The sequence below is a fragment of the Triturus cristatus genome, chromosome 9 (assembly GCF_964204655.1).
Source record: "Triturus cristatus chromosome 9, aTriCri1.1, whole genome shotgun sequence".
NCBI classification, from domain to species: domain Eukaryota; kingdom Metazoa; phylum Chordata; class Amphibia; order Caudata; family Salamandridae; genus Triturus; species Triturus cristatus.
Genome location: NC_140592.1, coordinates 91,660,480 through 91,677,578, shown reverse-complemented (window position 1 = coordinate 91,677,578; position 17,099 = coordinate 91,660,480). Strand labels below are relative to the sequence as shown.

General features: G+C 46.8%; 1 protein-coding gene across 1 annotated transcript in view; it reads right to left on the bottom strand.

Moving 5' to 3' along the window:
* LOC146797465 (protein SSUH2 homolog) overlaps positions 1 to 14,306 on the bottom strand; it is a 219,989-nt gene extending 205,683 nt beyond the window's left edge. The window contains exon 1 of the mRNA XM_085624491.1: positions 14,172 to 14,306. Within this exon, the coding sequence (XP_085480617.1) occupies positions 14,172 to 14,179 (8 nt within the window). The 5' untranslated portion in view covers positions 14,180 to 14,306. The remainder of the gene's footprint in view (positions 1 to 14,171) is intronic.
* Between the last annotated feature and the right edge of the window lie 2,793 nt (positions 14,307 to 17,099).

The window sequence follows — 17,099 nt, the reverse complement described above, 5'->3', positions numbered from 1 at the left end:
CTGCACATTCATATTTCCAATGCACGCAGTGGACTGCATACACAACTAAAATGAACGCAGCGTCCCAGCACACATGGATCATGGTTTTTTCCACATCCAACATGAGCACCAAGAATAAGTTTAAGTTTAAATTTAAAAAAAAAAAATTGCTGGTAGAACTTTCCTGTGGAATTACTGGTGTTTCTAGCTGAAACTAAAGTCTACACAATTCGAATAGTAGGCCGATCATTTGATGGAGTATTCTTAGAAATGTAGTGGTGTCAAAATGTTTTATTCTGCTACTAAAGGACTAGATTTACTAAGAACACGGGCCTGTGTCTTTCAATAGCAAAATGCATTCTGGGAGTTGTAGTCCTCGCTCACTTGGGATTATTCAACTGAACACACCTATGCCCTCATCTACGAATCAGTGGCTGTATTGTAAACACCTCGATGGATGGCGGACATTGTGTCTAAAGCATAAGACACGAGCACACTTGCTTTGTTCCATGTATTGCTCAATGTTCACAACCATCATTATTTACCATTCCTAAAGACAATTACTTTTGGCCCCTCACATAAAAAAAAGAAAAGAAAAAAAAAAGGATGATGAATGAATTTGATTAACACGCGTTACATGCCAACCAAGAGGGTGGGGTTGGAGGGCATAAGCTGCACGTTGTCAAAGTTCCTTTCAAGTAAAAGTGGAAGAAAACAAAATGGACGTAACTGGAAATGGGAAACCCTCACTGGGCCCCGCGAGGGATTCTAAGAAGCTAGCTGCCAACAAGTCAAGCCTGGGAGCGGACGGACATGTCGGCAACAACTGTTCACATACAAACCACACGCCGCGCACTGTTGCGGTGTATGTTTACAACAACCACACCACCAAACCGAGGCCCTGGATCTGATAAGCAGGCACTGCCACAAGGGCTGTCCTTACACTGTCAGGACAGAGGCAGGCTTCGGGAGTGTATTTTACAAGGCCTGTGATGACTGGAAGAGAGAGGGTGGTCACCATTACAAACAATGTAAATAGACGGCGGATTCTGATTGGGCGAAAAATGGTGCTTGGCTCTTTATGGAGCTGAAAGAAACACTCAAATCAGTAGTAATTCCACACTCAGAAGCCTAGAGGGGCATGGTGATTTTTTGAAAACCAGTAAATAGATCAATAATTCGGTCTGTAAAACCATCATCGATCCCCCACACCAATCCTCCCTCCCCTAAACAACACCAAATGCGCACGTTGCTAGGTCAGAGGCCTTTTTCAAAATCTAGGTTAAAATCCATTATAGAAAACAACAAAACCACTGATTCAGCATTCTGTGAAAGTAGGGGTACAAAGTGTGTCCGATTTCGATTGGCCTGAAATGAATGAATTGACAAAAAAAAAAAATATATATATATATATATATATATATATATATATATTCAAACACAAAGTTAAAAAAGTAAACATTTATACACAAACTTCTGAATTTCCAGTCTTAGGCCACCCATGCACAGGGGAAAGGTGAAAGCTTATGGAGGCATGCATTTCAATAATCATTTCTGAAGAGTGAACCTCACCTAAAAAAAACTGGACTGTGAGGAACGAGCAATCGTGTGTGAAAAACTCGGATACGATGAAGTGAGCAAGACAATAAAATGTTGGCCATATGCCATCACAAAAATGTACTACATAGGCCTGGTTACGAGTTGGGCGGTCCTTCTGTTGGCCTGCCACCGCTGCGCCGACAGGAGGACCGACAAGCCCGTTGAGCCCCCACCCACCAGATTACGACTAATCCATGGCAGGCGGTTCTGCGGCGGTCTCACGGCGGCAGCTTAAGTCTCATAGGCTAATCCATGGCAGGCGGTTCTGCGGCGGTCTCACGGCAGCAGCTTAAGTCTCATAGGAGAGCATTAACAGCAGACCACCGCTTTGACAGCGCCTGTAGCACGTTCCTGCTCGGAGTGGCATGCACCATGTTGAGCATGCCATTCCGTGCAGGAACAGGGGTGCAGTTCCAGGAGGGGGGGGTTACACCATGTAAAGGTCAGTGGAAGTGAAAGCCGGAATGTGCTCGGCAGCACCACCAGCATATTCCTAGTCATTTCCCATGCACGACTGCTGCAGGATCCAAGCTGAAGTCAGACCACCACACTCATAATTCTGCAGGTGGACCCACAGTGGTGGTTGGACCACCACTGAGAGTACAGCGGTCCTGTGGACTGCCGTACTTGTGATAAGGCCCCTTGTCTATGAATTTTATCTAGATTTTTTACATTATGACCCTTTAGTAGGTCTCATCGCTTGGAGACCTAAAATGGCACCATCACTGAGACAAAAACTGAACCCCGACCTAGGGGTATGACTGGAAGACCAGAAATTATGGACTTACTAGCTAAAAGTAAGTTTTTATTTTCACCTTTCCTCGATCCCTTAACAATCCACATTTTTAGTGAGCATTGCAATTCCAATCGGTCTGTCTGGCTCATGAATGACCGTGGCTCTTCAGTCACTGGTGTGTTTAGAAACTCAAAAAGTCATCATAAATGCACTCATGCATCCATTCCTCCCACTTACCCATCCATAAAAAGACACAAACTTAACAAGCATATGCACGATATATTTAAAGAACAAAACTAAAATAAAGAAAAAATGCCTCTGCATAAAAGTGTTGGGAATATGCTTAAAATAAAAACAATTATAAATACATGCAAAGAATCATCTTATAAAAAAGGTATTGTACATAGTGTTTCTTTGTTTTAAAATTCCAATATGGCAACCACATTTAGAAGCAATAGGTTTGCTTTCTTGGATCTGTAAGACAAATTATATACAATGCACAATAGTATTCCATGATGGGCGCTTAGTAAACATCTTTACGATCTTGAAATAGGATTGAGCTTAGAGTATCCAGTTGTTCTGACCCAGGACGGCTGATAATACTTCTAAATGTGGCAGACATCTTGGAAAAGTAAAACAATGACTCAATATGAACAAAGCTATTCCAAGTTGGCCACTCAGTTTAGATCGGTGGCTGCAAGGGAAGCAGCACCCTGTAGATGAAAGTTGCTGAAAGTGGCCCAGTAGCATTGTCTGAGAAGCTGTTGAATGCTCTAAAAAATTAAATAAAAATAATCAGGAATTAAGAAAATAAATGGGTTCAATAGAAAAAAAAAAAAAAAAAGGAAACTAATGGACTGGCTCACCAAATCTAGTACGGAAGCGCACTCATTTTTAAATGAGCTTGCAATTGCGATCATTCAAAAAGCCATCGCTCATAGGGCAATACTGCCTGTGGTTTACCGGATTGCAGTTTGCTTTCATGGGTAGAAGCAGAAAGTGAATGACACTCGGAGCAATGGCAGAATAGGGTTGAGATAAAAGCTGCTTAGTATGTATGTATTTTCTTGAAGACATTTCTGCTAGGCTCTTGCACATAAGCCAGTCAACTAAACTGGCCAGTTCCTCCTAACATGGATTATCATCGTGCAAATCTTCTACCCCTAATGTTTGTTACAGGCTGCAAAGAAACACCAAAACCCTTCCCTGCTATGGTAAATCTTGAGATGAAATGGAGAAAAATACTATCTGTAGAGACTTTGGCACATTGTAACACAACCCACCCTCTTAAAAGCCTGTTATGATTTTCACAATAAGCCAAGCAGATGTCTTAGTCATAATAAACATATCAGAGAACAGCATATCACAAAACGTAACCCAATCAAATAATCCAATGATAAAGGCTGAAGACACGATTATCACAAACACCGGTCAGACTTGCTGCATTCAGCATATGGTTTTCCGCTATGATCATCAAGTATACAGTCTTAAAATTACAAATATGTACAAAAATAAAGTTGGAAAAACTATACACAATCAATTCTAAAAGGCCTATCTAGGATTATCACAGTGCAAACATTCTACCACCAGGGTCTGTCAGAGAGAACACCAAACTATGTGATCCCTAGTAAAATCTATGATAACCCATGTAACAAAATAACTTTCTACAGGCTTTAACAAAGGGAAATAAATCCACCCATCAAGGCCTACCGGCTTTGACATAGGCTTTTCTAAATTAAAATGTCAGGTCTATGCCTTGCTCATAAACTTTCACAATAAACAGATCAGAACTATGGCAACATTTCCCCATTTAATGTTTCCCAATAAGCCAATCAGACCTACAAAATTTACTACTGCCATGTCACTAACACCAGTTCAGACCTACTGTAGTTAGTGTAAGCATTCCCACAAGGCAATCACCAGGCATACAGTCATAGAATTAAAATTCACAGAGCTACTGTCAGCAAAACAAAACGCAAACCCTCTTAAGAGGGCCCAACATGGATTATTACAGTGAACATTACAGTCATGTGCACCTCCTAACAACAAGCATTTACAATGCAATGGTCTCGGCATTGTTAAAGTTAGAGCTATTGGCATTGCTGATGACATTTTTGTTTATGTTTTTAAAACATTTAAAGAAACGGCATTATTTACAATGCCAATAGCTTAATCATGCTCAAATGCGAGACCTTTTGCATTTGCACCCACACACAGAAAGCCACCCACACACAGAGCCACCCACAGAGCAAGCCACCCACACACAGAGCCACCCACAGAGCAAGCCACCCACACACAGAGCCACCCACAGAGCAAGCCACCCACACACAGAGCCACCCACAGAGCAAGCCACACACACAGAGCCACCCACACACACAGAGCCACCACCCAGAGCCACCCACACACACAGAGCCACCACCCAGAGCCACCTACACACACAGAGCCACCACCCAGAGCCACCCACAGAGCAAGCCACACACACAGAGCCACCACCCAGAGCCACCTACACACACAGAGCCACCACCCAGAGCCACCCACAGAGCAAGCCACACACACAGAGCCACCACCCAGAGCCACCTACACACACAGAGCCACCACCCAGAGCCTCCCACACACACACACACACACAGCCTCCCTCCCACACACACACACACAGCCTCCCTCCCACACACACACACACAGCCTCCCTCCCACACACACAGCCTCCCTCCCACACACACACACAGCCTCCCTCCCACACACACAGCCTCCCTCCCACACACACAGCCTCCCTCCCACACACACAGCCTCCCTCCCACACACACAGCCTCCCTCCCACACACACAGCCTCCCTCCCACACACACAGCCTCCCTCCCACACACACAGCCTCCCTCCCACACACACACCCTCCCACACACACACACACACCCTCCCACACACACACACACACCCTCCCACACACACACACACACCCTCCCACACACACACACACACCCTCCCACACACACACACACACCCTCCCACACACACCCTCCCACACACACACACATCCTCACACACACACACCCTCACACACACACACATCCTCCCACACACACACATCCTCCCACACACACACATCCTCCCACACACACACACACCCTCACACACACACACACACACCCTCACACACACACACACCCTCACACACATACACATCCTCACACACATACACATCCTCACACACACACACATCCTCACACACACATCCTCCCACACACACACACAGCCTCCCACACACACACACAGCCTCCCACACACACAGCCTCCCACACACACACAGCCTCCCACACACACACACAGCCTCCCACACACACACACAGCCTCCCACACACACACACAGCCTCCCACACACACACACAGCCTCCCACACACACACACAGCCTCCCACACACACACACAGCCTCCCACACACACACACAGCCTCCCACACACACACACAGCCTCCCACACACACACACAGCCTCCCACACACACAGCCTCCCACACACACAGCCTCCCACACACACAGCCTCCCACACACACAGCCTCCCACACACACAGCCTCCCACACACACACACACACAGCCTCACACACACACAGCCTCACACACACACACACACACACACAGCGCCTCCCACACACACAGAGTTGCCAGATTACTCAGTGTCAGAATGACAATGTTTCCGGGCCTGTTTTTTATCATGAAATCAACGGATTCTACAAACCAAGTCATACACTGTTTTTAAATCCATAGCCCAATACTTTAGTGCTTGTGTACAGTCAACATGGAGCGACCGGACTACCAGTTTAATTCGCGCAGACGTAGGGCCTTCTGGTACTTGTAGTAAGGCAAGTGAGGCATGTCCACCGCTCAAATTAATTTCATATTTCCCCACTAATCGTGCTTGGATTCTGGAGTAGCGTGCTACCCGGCGAAAAGCACTTCAACACCTCATAAGGGGTAGACCCCTGAGGCGGAACCGGAGAGTGCCGGGGACAAGGGACTCTAGATAGCTAAAGGCCCATGCACCCCCAAACCAGAGTGCCAGGCCGCAGCTTGCTAGCTGGCCGACAATCCAGAGCCCGCGCCCCCCAGGGCAGCCCAGAGCAAGCACCAGTGTCACCCGCGACCACTCGGGTGGGGTGGGTGGCGGAGGCATGTGGGTAGGAGGACTTGAAAGACTTACCGGCAACCTCCCTCAATGCTCCCGCAGTCCTGGGGCAAAGCGAGCACGACGCAAGATGACGAGTACAGACGACGAGTTGAGACGGCGTGTCCGGCACGAAGAGAGGCAATCCCCTAGGTTTGTTTGCACTTTGCAGTGGATTGTTCGTGATGTTTTTCCCTCCTTCACTTACAGATTAACGCGGACACTTCCACTACTTTGGGAGAAAGCCCCGTGCCGAACCCTTCCTCCTTCGCATCTGTGCAGGGGTCTCAAATGATTCAAAGGCCTCCCAAAACCGCTAGCATTTCCCTTATTTATTTAGTAAGGCGCTGACTTGTGATGATGCCACTTCGTAGCGCTATCATTTGTCAGGTGTTTGGCTGTGGCGCTTTATAGACATGTATACTAAAACATCCACTGAACTGATGCAAGATTGCCCCGATGGTCTCTGGTTTAAAATCTGTGCGGGCCCACTCTGCCTTTCATCCTTCTGAGATAGATTCAATGAGTAGTACCGAGTTAGGTCACAAAAACACATCCGATATCGGAGTACGAGACCCCCTCGAGGTATCTACAAATGCTGGGGTTTTCGTCGAGTTTCTGTCTGCAACGCAGAGCAGATTCCCGAGAGCTGTCAGATATATAATTGCATGTTCAAACAGCAACCCCCTGGGGAAGTACATTTTGAGATAAACAACTTTCGTGTCGTGATTCTGTCTAGCGCAAGCAAGTTCCATGCCCTGTTTTACGATACAGGCAGACTACCTAACTCGTGATTTTTAGTGGGTTGGCATTATGTGACTGAACATGAAGTAAAATGTGGGAGAATATTTCTTTACCAGCTGCGGGCCGTGACTGAGATCATTGATTCCAACCAAGATCAATGATCCGGGTCATAGCAATAAATCGACATTCTGTGAGCGCTACGTGGCCAATGCTGTAGGGATTCATATTTTCGTTAGAAATGTAATTGTACATTTTCCTGTTAATGGTGTGACACTGGGGAAGGGGGGTGGTCACTTGTCCCAACTTAAGGGTGCCAGAGACCAGATCGAACACAAGTGACTTGCTGAGGATCACACCCTTTTAGTAAACATGGACCATGGGGTAGGAGTTTTTCCTGTTACGGTGTTTCCACACATGGGCAACTCTTGCTCAGCAAACCAGACCTCCTTCCAATAATGTCGAATGACTTGATATTTCTGCCCCCTGCTCCGTTCTGAGATCAAAACCTTTAAGCTAAGCGCGCTGCCTCCTAACGACTAAATACCAGATAGATAACGCGACCCAATTCACCGTTTCGCGCATCATTAATTTCACTACTGTATCAACAACAAAAATCAACAGCAGAATACACATTCTGTTCAAAGCGCCTGAAACGGGATCATGCCAAACAGCTGGGGGGAAAGACTTACATGTGGAGTTTGCTGGTCACCGTGTTTCTGGGGGCGATGATGGCGCTGCTCTTCTGCCAGGCAGCCTCGGAGGCGGCGGCCGCGAGCCTCTCAGTGGATTTCGCGAGCTCCCGCTTGCCGGCTGCCCTCACCTCGGTGTGCAGGGCAGCCCTCTTCAAGGAGGCCAGCCGATGGGGGGGAAAATGGCTGCATCGCACCACGCGAGTCTACAGCGTGTCTTGCTCATGCTGCCTGCACGCAACAGTAGGCTCTCTGATTGGTTGACAAGGTCCACCAATCACAGTGCTCATTTGGTAGTTGCCAACCAGAGAGCCGACTGGCGCGTGTAGGCAGCGTGAGCAAGACATTCCGTAGACTCGCTGTCTTATGGGCGTGTTAAAAAAAGAGAACTAATCGAAAAAACACGCCCACGAATCCGAAAGAGACGGGGCTTGTTTGGAGAGACAAAGCTCTTCTCCAAAGGCTGACCAGCATTTAAGAGGCCAGCCAATGGAGAAGAGAGGCGGGTTGAAGCCCAACTTCTCAAAGTCATTAAATCTCGCGAGCGAGAGCCAATGGAGAAGAGGAGAGAAGAGGGGCAGGTTGAAGCCCCACTTCTCAAAGTCATTAAATCTCACGAGCGAGACTGCGCAAGCGCAGCCTTCGCTAGCCGAGAACTAAAAAGGCTTGCAAGGATCTTCACATGGCAAATCTTCTACAACCAGGCTCTGTTAGAGGAGGTCAACAACAGCTTTGCCTACTATGGTAATCTATAAGCTCCCGTGCCAGTCTACAGCCTTCAATTCCGTGTGATACAAATACCAAATTAAAGGCCGATTGCCTTCCATACATGCTTTACATAATAAATAAGTTACACTTACTACTTTTGTCGCAGTTTTCCATAATAAACAGATCAGACCCATGGCATCTGACATAACATTTCACAACAAACCAATCAAGCTCGTAGTCTTACTCACAGGGTTGTCCCCCATCTGCAGCTAATGCCCGTGTTGAGCATACGCTTGCCTATAAGGTAGCCTTCAGGCACACAGTCATAAATTTGCCAATATGCCTAAAATTAGCAATACAGTACGCAACCCCGCCTAGAAAAAAAAAAAAACATTTTCAGAAGGAAAATCCTTCAGGGTTGGTCAGAGTGATAAATCCATGTCAAAACCCTAGCCACATTATAAGTCCTTGAGGTATCATAAAACCATCCCTATAGGAGTGGTCCTTTTCACATACGCTTTTCACAATAAATAGGTCTGCCTTAAGAATAGCTTTTAATAGGACACAAAATCGGGCCTATGGCCTACATAATTACTTTGTCACCATAAACAACTAACAGAAAAAACTACAATTCAAGCATCTTTTGCAGTGGAAGCACACAACTTCCGCCCAATCAAATGGTGTACTCAAGGCATCAACAAGTGGGCAGAGGCAAAGCACCCCTTGGTGGTGCTTTTAAAAAGCTATTTGATCACATAAAGGTGCAGAAACAACAGCGCTATCATGCCAAACCTAAACAAGCATTGGCATTGCAAATAGGTCTCGCTTTTGGGACCTTATAAGTATTTAGTTATACAGCACAATATAATTCATGCAACAACATCAACTGTTGCATAGCTAAACACTTATAAGGTTTATGGACAAGGGCTATGCACACACGCCCCCCCACCCGAAGCTGAGTAGAGGACACAATCCGTGAGTTTGAAAGACAAATTGCGGAGAAGCGCCGGATCATCAACAGTGACTACTGTGAATAAATATAGAGGCGAAACTATCTTTTTTCTTTTAGAAATACAGGTGATGGGCAGGAAATAAAGAGGCGCAAGTACGGCAAGCACTTGTATAATTACTCGGCTCGCAGCATTAAAAGACTGGTCTATAGGCGTTATCCTACACCTAAATAGCGCTCATTAGATCGACCTGGTAAAGATAAAGCACTGGAGAAATACTTGGAATGCCCTTAGGTGCAGTAACAAACTGTGCAAGAGGCCTGCGGCACTAATAGTAATTGTGATTAAAGTTATATAGCGCTTACTAGCCCTGACGAGGCGTTGGAAGCGCTTTTCGGTGAGTAGCACTCTATAGTAAATCACCTTTGCTCTTTCCACATCCTGGGAGCTCTTTTCGGGTCTCCCAAGAAAGACAGTGCTCTCAGAGAGCAAACACTCCATATATAGAAGAACAGTTCATTTCTGATGAAAACAAACAGTTTAGCTTTAAAAAAATAAGTTTGTCAGGTTGATACTCGAAGGTTGTTTAACCCTTAATACTGATTCACCCTTAAAGGTAAGATGGAAGATAGGAATGCCAATAATGCTGTAAACAATTAAACTAACGCTATAAAGTGATGTAATTGTATGCACCAAAGTATAACCGCTCTGTAGATTATTTAAGTGACCCTGACTGGCCATAGAAAAGAATCATGCTAGGCACACAAGCGTTTTAAACGCAGGCGTACAAAGCAAGATATGGGTCCTTCTAGGCACTATGTTGGGGAAGGCATTATTGGATAGAGTCAAGCACATTAGACTGACAGAAAGGCGCACATAACTTGTTGAGAAAAAGCAACACAGACACATCCTTCAATTAATATGTCAGAATGAACTTCCCCCGTCGGTGCCCGCACTCAATAACCAGGTGACTTCGCTATGGAGTGAAAGCCCTGCCATCAGCACTTGTCGACGAGGCGGACAGTCCACACAGCTGAAAGACCCGAAAGGAAAACAGATTTGGGTTTTGTGGGTCACAACAGGCTTCAGAAGGCTGCTTCGCGTCACTCCGTTCCTTGGATTCGAGGGACAAGGGTGAGATCAGTGCGTGGCGGCCGGGATTGAAAAGGACTGCCAGAAGCGGACTTGAAAAAAAGATATTCAAAGGGCTCATTTATTTGACAGCTCCGCACATGTCCTGTAACGTTAGATTCTCTAGAACTCTGCATTTTTCTCTCACAAAAGCAATTTACGCCGGGGAGTATTAGCCGCATTTAGTCAAATAATGGTAGTTTCCTAGCGAAGGGTCCGGTTCCAAGGCGCTTAATGAAGTATCCCCTCTCCCTGCTGGAGCGAGGGTTGCTAGTCTCCTTCGGGCGTGGAAGTGTGTTGTTTCGGCCAGTCTGTAGTGTTGTTAATCTCTGTGGATGGTAAGAGGAGACGGACATAAAGTGTAAACAGCGATTCCAAAGTCTGAGCATGCTAGGGTTTTGAAGCGATTCCAAAGTCTGAGCATGCTAGGGTTTTGAAACGCGACTCCTGTGAGAGACAAGAAATGTCTTATTTGAAACTAATTGACGACATTTCATAAGCGAGTAAAGGCCCAGCTATGGCCGCGTTGCCATGAAAATACCTCAAACTGTTTCTGGAAACAACTTAGAAACGAGGGAGGAAAGCCGCTGCTCGACTAAAATTCTATGCATTTTATGTTATCAATGTATTTCTGCGTCTCTAAAATATCTATGCTGTGAATTTTTTTTTTTTTTGTTTGTGCAAATTTCAATTCATGCTTGCAATTGGAAAAACGAGTGCCATGTGCTTATTTTTTTTTTAAACGGTAGAGACATACAAACACCAACAGTGTTGATACAATCCTGGCCAGGAAGCAACACTATGCCGTATTAACTTCTATGTTGTCTATATTAAGTAGCTTCCATATTCTATGTGGGAACACCACCACCTTGTGGACAGTTGTAGTAACAAAGAGCAACAAGGAAGCTATCGACTTCAGGAATGTGAAAGAAAGCTCTCGTATCTTGAAAGCGGATGACCCATGACAACAGAGGAAAGCCATATAGCGCCTCTGCTCCTAAGCGCGTGCCTGCGCACATGCACGCAAGCTCTAGGCCACAGTGTAGCACTTTGAAGAGCCCCTTACTAAAAGTCGAGCAGCAGCGCATGCGCTGCTCTAGGCTCGACCTAAAAAGAGAGGTTGTATTATTAGCACAGCACTTGATCACAGATCCCAACAGCGATGATGGCCAAGATTTTGGCATCTCACTGTTATGTCAGAGTATTTATAAAGCGCATGGCTGCCCCAGCAACGGGCGTGCCAGCGCTAGTTTCGGAAAAAAGGAAGATTGGTAGAAGGACAGAGGTTAGACAGAAAATAGCCAGGTCTTCACAGCCCTTCTGAAAGCCTCTAATGGCCAAAGGCCAAGTGTTCCAAAGGATGGGAGCTTTCACAGAGAAGGAGCGCCCTCCAGCTCTCACTGCGCCTATGTTTCTCAGTGGTGAACAGGCTAGTAGGGGCTACAATTTCCATTCACACCTACACCGCATATCAGTCAATAAAGCTTTATTTCGACATGTAGTGTCATAAAAGCACAAAGTACATACAAACATTTACAAATTCATTTTAAAAACATGTCATAAGAAAATCCAGTTGGATACTATACAATAAATATCTAAGAACTTATTAAATTTTACAGCTTTGGAAGTTAAAAAGGTTAGTTGGAATTAATAGATCGCTGTCTCAATAGCCATGCCCAACCAAGAAATTTGGCCACCCCACAGACTATAGTAGTGTTGGAAGAGCATATCTTATCAAGGACACCGGCTCCAATTTTCAGTCTTAAACCACACACACACACACACAACTTCCCAGGTTTCACCCAAACCGATTGCCTCCCATTCTCACAACTAAAATAGCTTACCACTCAATTGTTAAAGGGACACTTTCCTACTAGTGTCACAGGCCTCATCCTCAACTTCCCTACACTCCCTCAAATCCATCATTCCTCCTAAACAGGCTCAGTTTCCATTGCCGGTCCCAAGCTTCCTCCTTCCCAGTCACCCCTCCCCCATGGTCTCACCCCTTCCCTCTGTTGATCAGTAAAGTTTTATATTTGTTGAAACAAGGACCCAGAGGACATGATGGTACCTCACAAGAATTTCAGACACATCTGATGTAAATAGCAGTAGGAGTTACAAATCAGTAGAACATATTACAGTGGTGTGGTTATAGGAGGGAAGCCGTGGGGTTAAACATTTCTGATACGCTAAACAAAAGCATTTGGAAGACTCATTGGGGGAGAAAGAGGGGAGGTTTAAACGTTACTTAAACTCAAGAACCGATACCGAATAATTACCCCTGTGCCACAGCAATACAGCTGCTTCAACAAAGCCGTAGATTTTACACATTAAGCAAATAAACACGATCAGCCAGCTGACAGATTAAGCAACATTTCATAAACCAAAATCCAGTAACAGAGTTCCTCTTCTAACATTTAAATAACAAGATCAACCGGAAGAAGTACTGGAATGGTAATGTTGGTACTTTCCAAGAAGGTAGCATTTCAGCAAACACTTAAAGGGACTGGTGACGTCAGTCTCAAGGGGACAACTAGAGAATGCCGGGACTTGGGTGCAAAGCCTGAGAAAGCCCCGAAAGTGGAGGATAGCAAACTTAACTACTCGCCAATCGGAGCCGGTCAGTTTATTTTTTAGATAATTACTTTTTCCGTGTATCGAGGGATAGAGACGTGCAAGTTAGATGTGATGCGTTATAGATGCATCTCGCCTTACAATGGAGCCATTCTAAAGAACATAAGATAGGTGGGATACATACAAGAGCTCAGAACAGCCTTGAGAGGCAGGGCTCCACGGCCTGTTTATGGACTCCGCACACCGCATTTTGCAGAGTTCCCAAGTTTAGCCAGTCCATTTTTTAACTTAGCTTACTGGAATTCGTCGTCCTACTTATTCCACCATAAAACAAGGACTACATATCCCAGAATGCAAAGCTGGGAAGAGCAACTCACGCACCGACTCCGGGAAATTTGAGAGCACTGTCCTTCCCAGACTGAGACACACCCATCATTTCAGCCCTCTCGCACCCTCCTTTCCGGTCTGCATCCTTTTAGTGTTTCTTTCTGTCCTTCTCAGTCTCACACCCTCCCTCCAAGGACCTGTAAATGTCTTAGTTTCACACGCCGACATTCCCACACATCCCTTCCTATCCACAAAGGGCGACCCCACTCAAATCAGTGTTCCGAGTCTCACACCCCTCTCTCTCCTCGTTGTGGTCTTCCCTGTGCATTCCACAATTGCCTCCGTCTCAGGTGGCTTTAGGCGCCCACGAGGCAGGAGTCTAGGGGGCAAATGAATCGGGGGGGGGGCGGGGCGGGGGGGGGGGGGCTTGCGGGATGCCTCCCGTGATAGCATTTTTTCCCTAAACTTCGGGAGGGAGGGTGGTGGGGGGAGTCTTTCGAGGAAGGTCTCCCGGAGGGGTGGGAGGCCGCGCATTTAGGCGAGAGCAGTGCACAGGCGTGGCGGGTGGTTGTATCTCCTACCCTTCCATGGCTCCGGCTGCTCCTCAAATCCTGGTTCCTCGGTTCTAGACAGTCCCCTCTCTCCTAACCCGGCCGCTGCTTGTTTGTCTCTCCCTCTGAGCTGCAGAAAAGGGAGCCCTGGAGCCGCGCCCTCCCTCCGGGAGGAGCCAGGCAGCCGGCCCGCCCTCCCTCACGTCCGTGGAAGGAACCCCCCTCTGCCTGAGGCAAACACCGGAGTCCACCCTTCAACTCCCTCGATAACACTCGTATTTCATTCACTCTGTACAAATCCGGAAGAATCAACTCTCTTCCCGCAGCAGACACCCCACAGACCCCCACGAAAAAAGCTTAACACACTGTAGGGTATTTTGTGGCTTTGTCAGGCGCACAGCTGCAGACGTGACCTCGTGTCATAACTAAAGAGTTCTCCAATCAGTCCTGGTATTAAGACCCACGACGCGCTTCGTTCTTGGACTTGCATTATTCCTCCTTGTCCTGTACGTTTTACTCTCATTCATTTACCCCTTCCGCCCTCCATGGAACCCTTCATAGGTTAAGGCTTGGCATTCCTGGAAGGCAAGGATGCTGGCCAAGGCAGCTCTCGAGGTGCCCAGGGGGGTGGGCAGGGCAGTCTCCGCAGCATTCTTCTTCTTTCTGCTTCGAAGGAGGCTGCGCTCCTACATAAGTAATGCTGCGATTACTTACCGGTAATAACATTACTCTGAGGGCTTCTCTCGCCGTGATGAATCACCTAGGGGTATATCAACAAGGGCTTTATCTCTGCTTTTTTGGCTTTAAAAGCCAAAAAAGCAGAGATAAAACTAGCACCCTATCAACAACAGGGTGCTAACACGCAAATTTGCATGTTAGCACCCGTTTACTCTACGCTTCCCCGTGCATCTCTAATGAGATGCAAAGGGGGCGTTCCAGAGTAAAATAATAGGAGAAATGTCGCTAAGCGACATTTCTCCTATTATCAAGAATGTCGCTAACCCTGTTAGAGACAAAAAAAGCAGCGCTAACCGCGGTTAACGCTGCTTTTTTACGTCTGCTAATTTTCAGACTTAGCCATGATATCCTATGAAAGGAGGATATCATGGCTAAGTTTGCCTATCCCTATCAACAAGCTAACGTGAGATTATCGCTGGGTTTCCAGAGATAATCTCACGTTAGCCTGTTAGCGTGTAGATTTTTATCGCTATTGAGATAAGCGTTGCTAATAGCACGTTATCTCAGCGATAAAAATTCACGCTAGCCGGCGATAATTATCCTCACGCTAAGAGCGCTGAGCGATAATTATCGCCGGTTGTTGTTGATATGCCCCATAGTGAGCCCGCTGTGCCTTCATTCACAATCTTTCCCAACGTATAAAACACCCTCCTCACTTCCTGCTCCGTACCAAGCGCAAACACCACACCGTTTTTTTTATTTTTAATTTTGTTGCGTATTTATATAGCGCGAACTCGACCCGAAGGTATTGGAGCGCTTTACATAGCACCGTATTTACATTACACATTCAGGCACGGGGTGATTAAGTGATTTGCCCAGAATCACAGGATGTGGACGCGACCTCGAGGCTCGAACCCTGGTTTCCTGCACCAGAGGCGGCAGCACAGCCGACGGACCACATCCTCTCCCCAAGTTGGACTGGCCGATAGGGCAGGAGGGAGTGTCTGATTCATCATGGCGAGAGATTGACTCAGATTAATACTATTACCGGTAAGCAATCGTACCTTTACCTCCTCCTCCCTCCCGCCATAATGAATCAGATAGTGACATGTACCAAAGCCACAAAAGGGACTAGGCCAACTGCAGGGAAACATGCAAACACGCAAGTAAACCACAGGAAACAAGCAGGGCACAACACAGAAGCTAGAACTGCAGAAACCAACAAGTCCAGCACCCCTGGAACCCGTAGTACCCGAAAAAGGGACACAAATTTATTTATTTATTTATTGAAGAGATTTATAGAGCGCACGATTACCATATAGGTGTCCTGGCGCTATCCACTCCTCCCTAAACCCAGAAAGGCAAAAGGCATTGCCCAAGTGGTCGCCCGAAAGAAGAGCGACAAAAGAGGCATCCTGGAGTACCACCCCAGAGAAGCGGACAAACCAAACTGCATATAGGTGAGCAGAAACACAGACCAAATCCACCTGCTCAAGGACCGAGTGAAAGGCGAATCCCCCCTACTGGGTGGGACCTCGGCTAAAAACAAAGCGGAAGACTCCAGGAACTCCATTACCAGGATCCGATAGGTGAGAACCGGGCACCGCACATCCGGGGAATGAAGCAGCACCACCACCTCAGGAGATCGGGGATCTGGACAAAAACACCGGAAGAAACACAACCAGGCGACGATGAAACAACAAAGTCACTGTGGCACAAAGCTGGGACTCAAATGAAGAACAAGCCTGGCCACGCGACAGCCACCATAAAAAACATACCTTCAAGGTCAGGAGGCATAAACCCACAGAAGTCAGCGGCTCAAACGGAGGACCCTGCCACACCAGCAGCCAATACCAAGATGGACAAACCACCTGAGGAACTGGATGGAGATTGGAACCCCGGAAAACACCCAAAAAACAGACTCTCCCAGGGGGACCAAAAAGCGGAAATGCTACCCATAGCACCAGAAAAGTGGCAGGACACAGACCCAGCCGGAACCAACTAGGAGAATTCTGGCACAAGAGGCAGGGAAACAGAAAGAGGGAAGGACTTGCCGGCGAGCACACCAAGCCTGAATCGTCATCCAACCCACAGCAGAAGAAGACCCGGCAGTCTGGACACCTGCACAGAAGGAGACAGAAGAAACAGACAGAACGAGCTAAGCCAGACCCTCAAGAACAACCGGAGACCCTCACTCTCCGAACCAGAAACCACCAAAGCAATTTAAAGGAGGGAAAGCAAAGACCAACCCCACAGGCCAAAAATCCACAAGGCGACGGA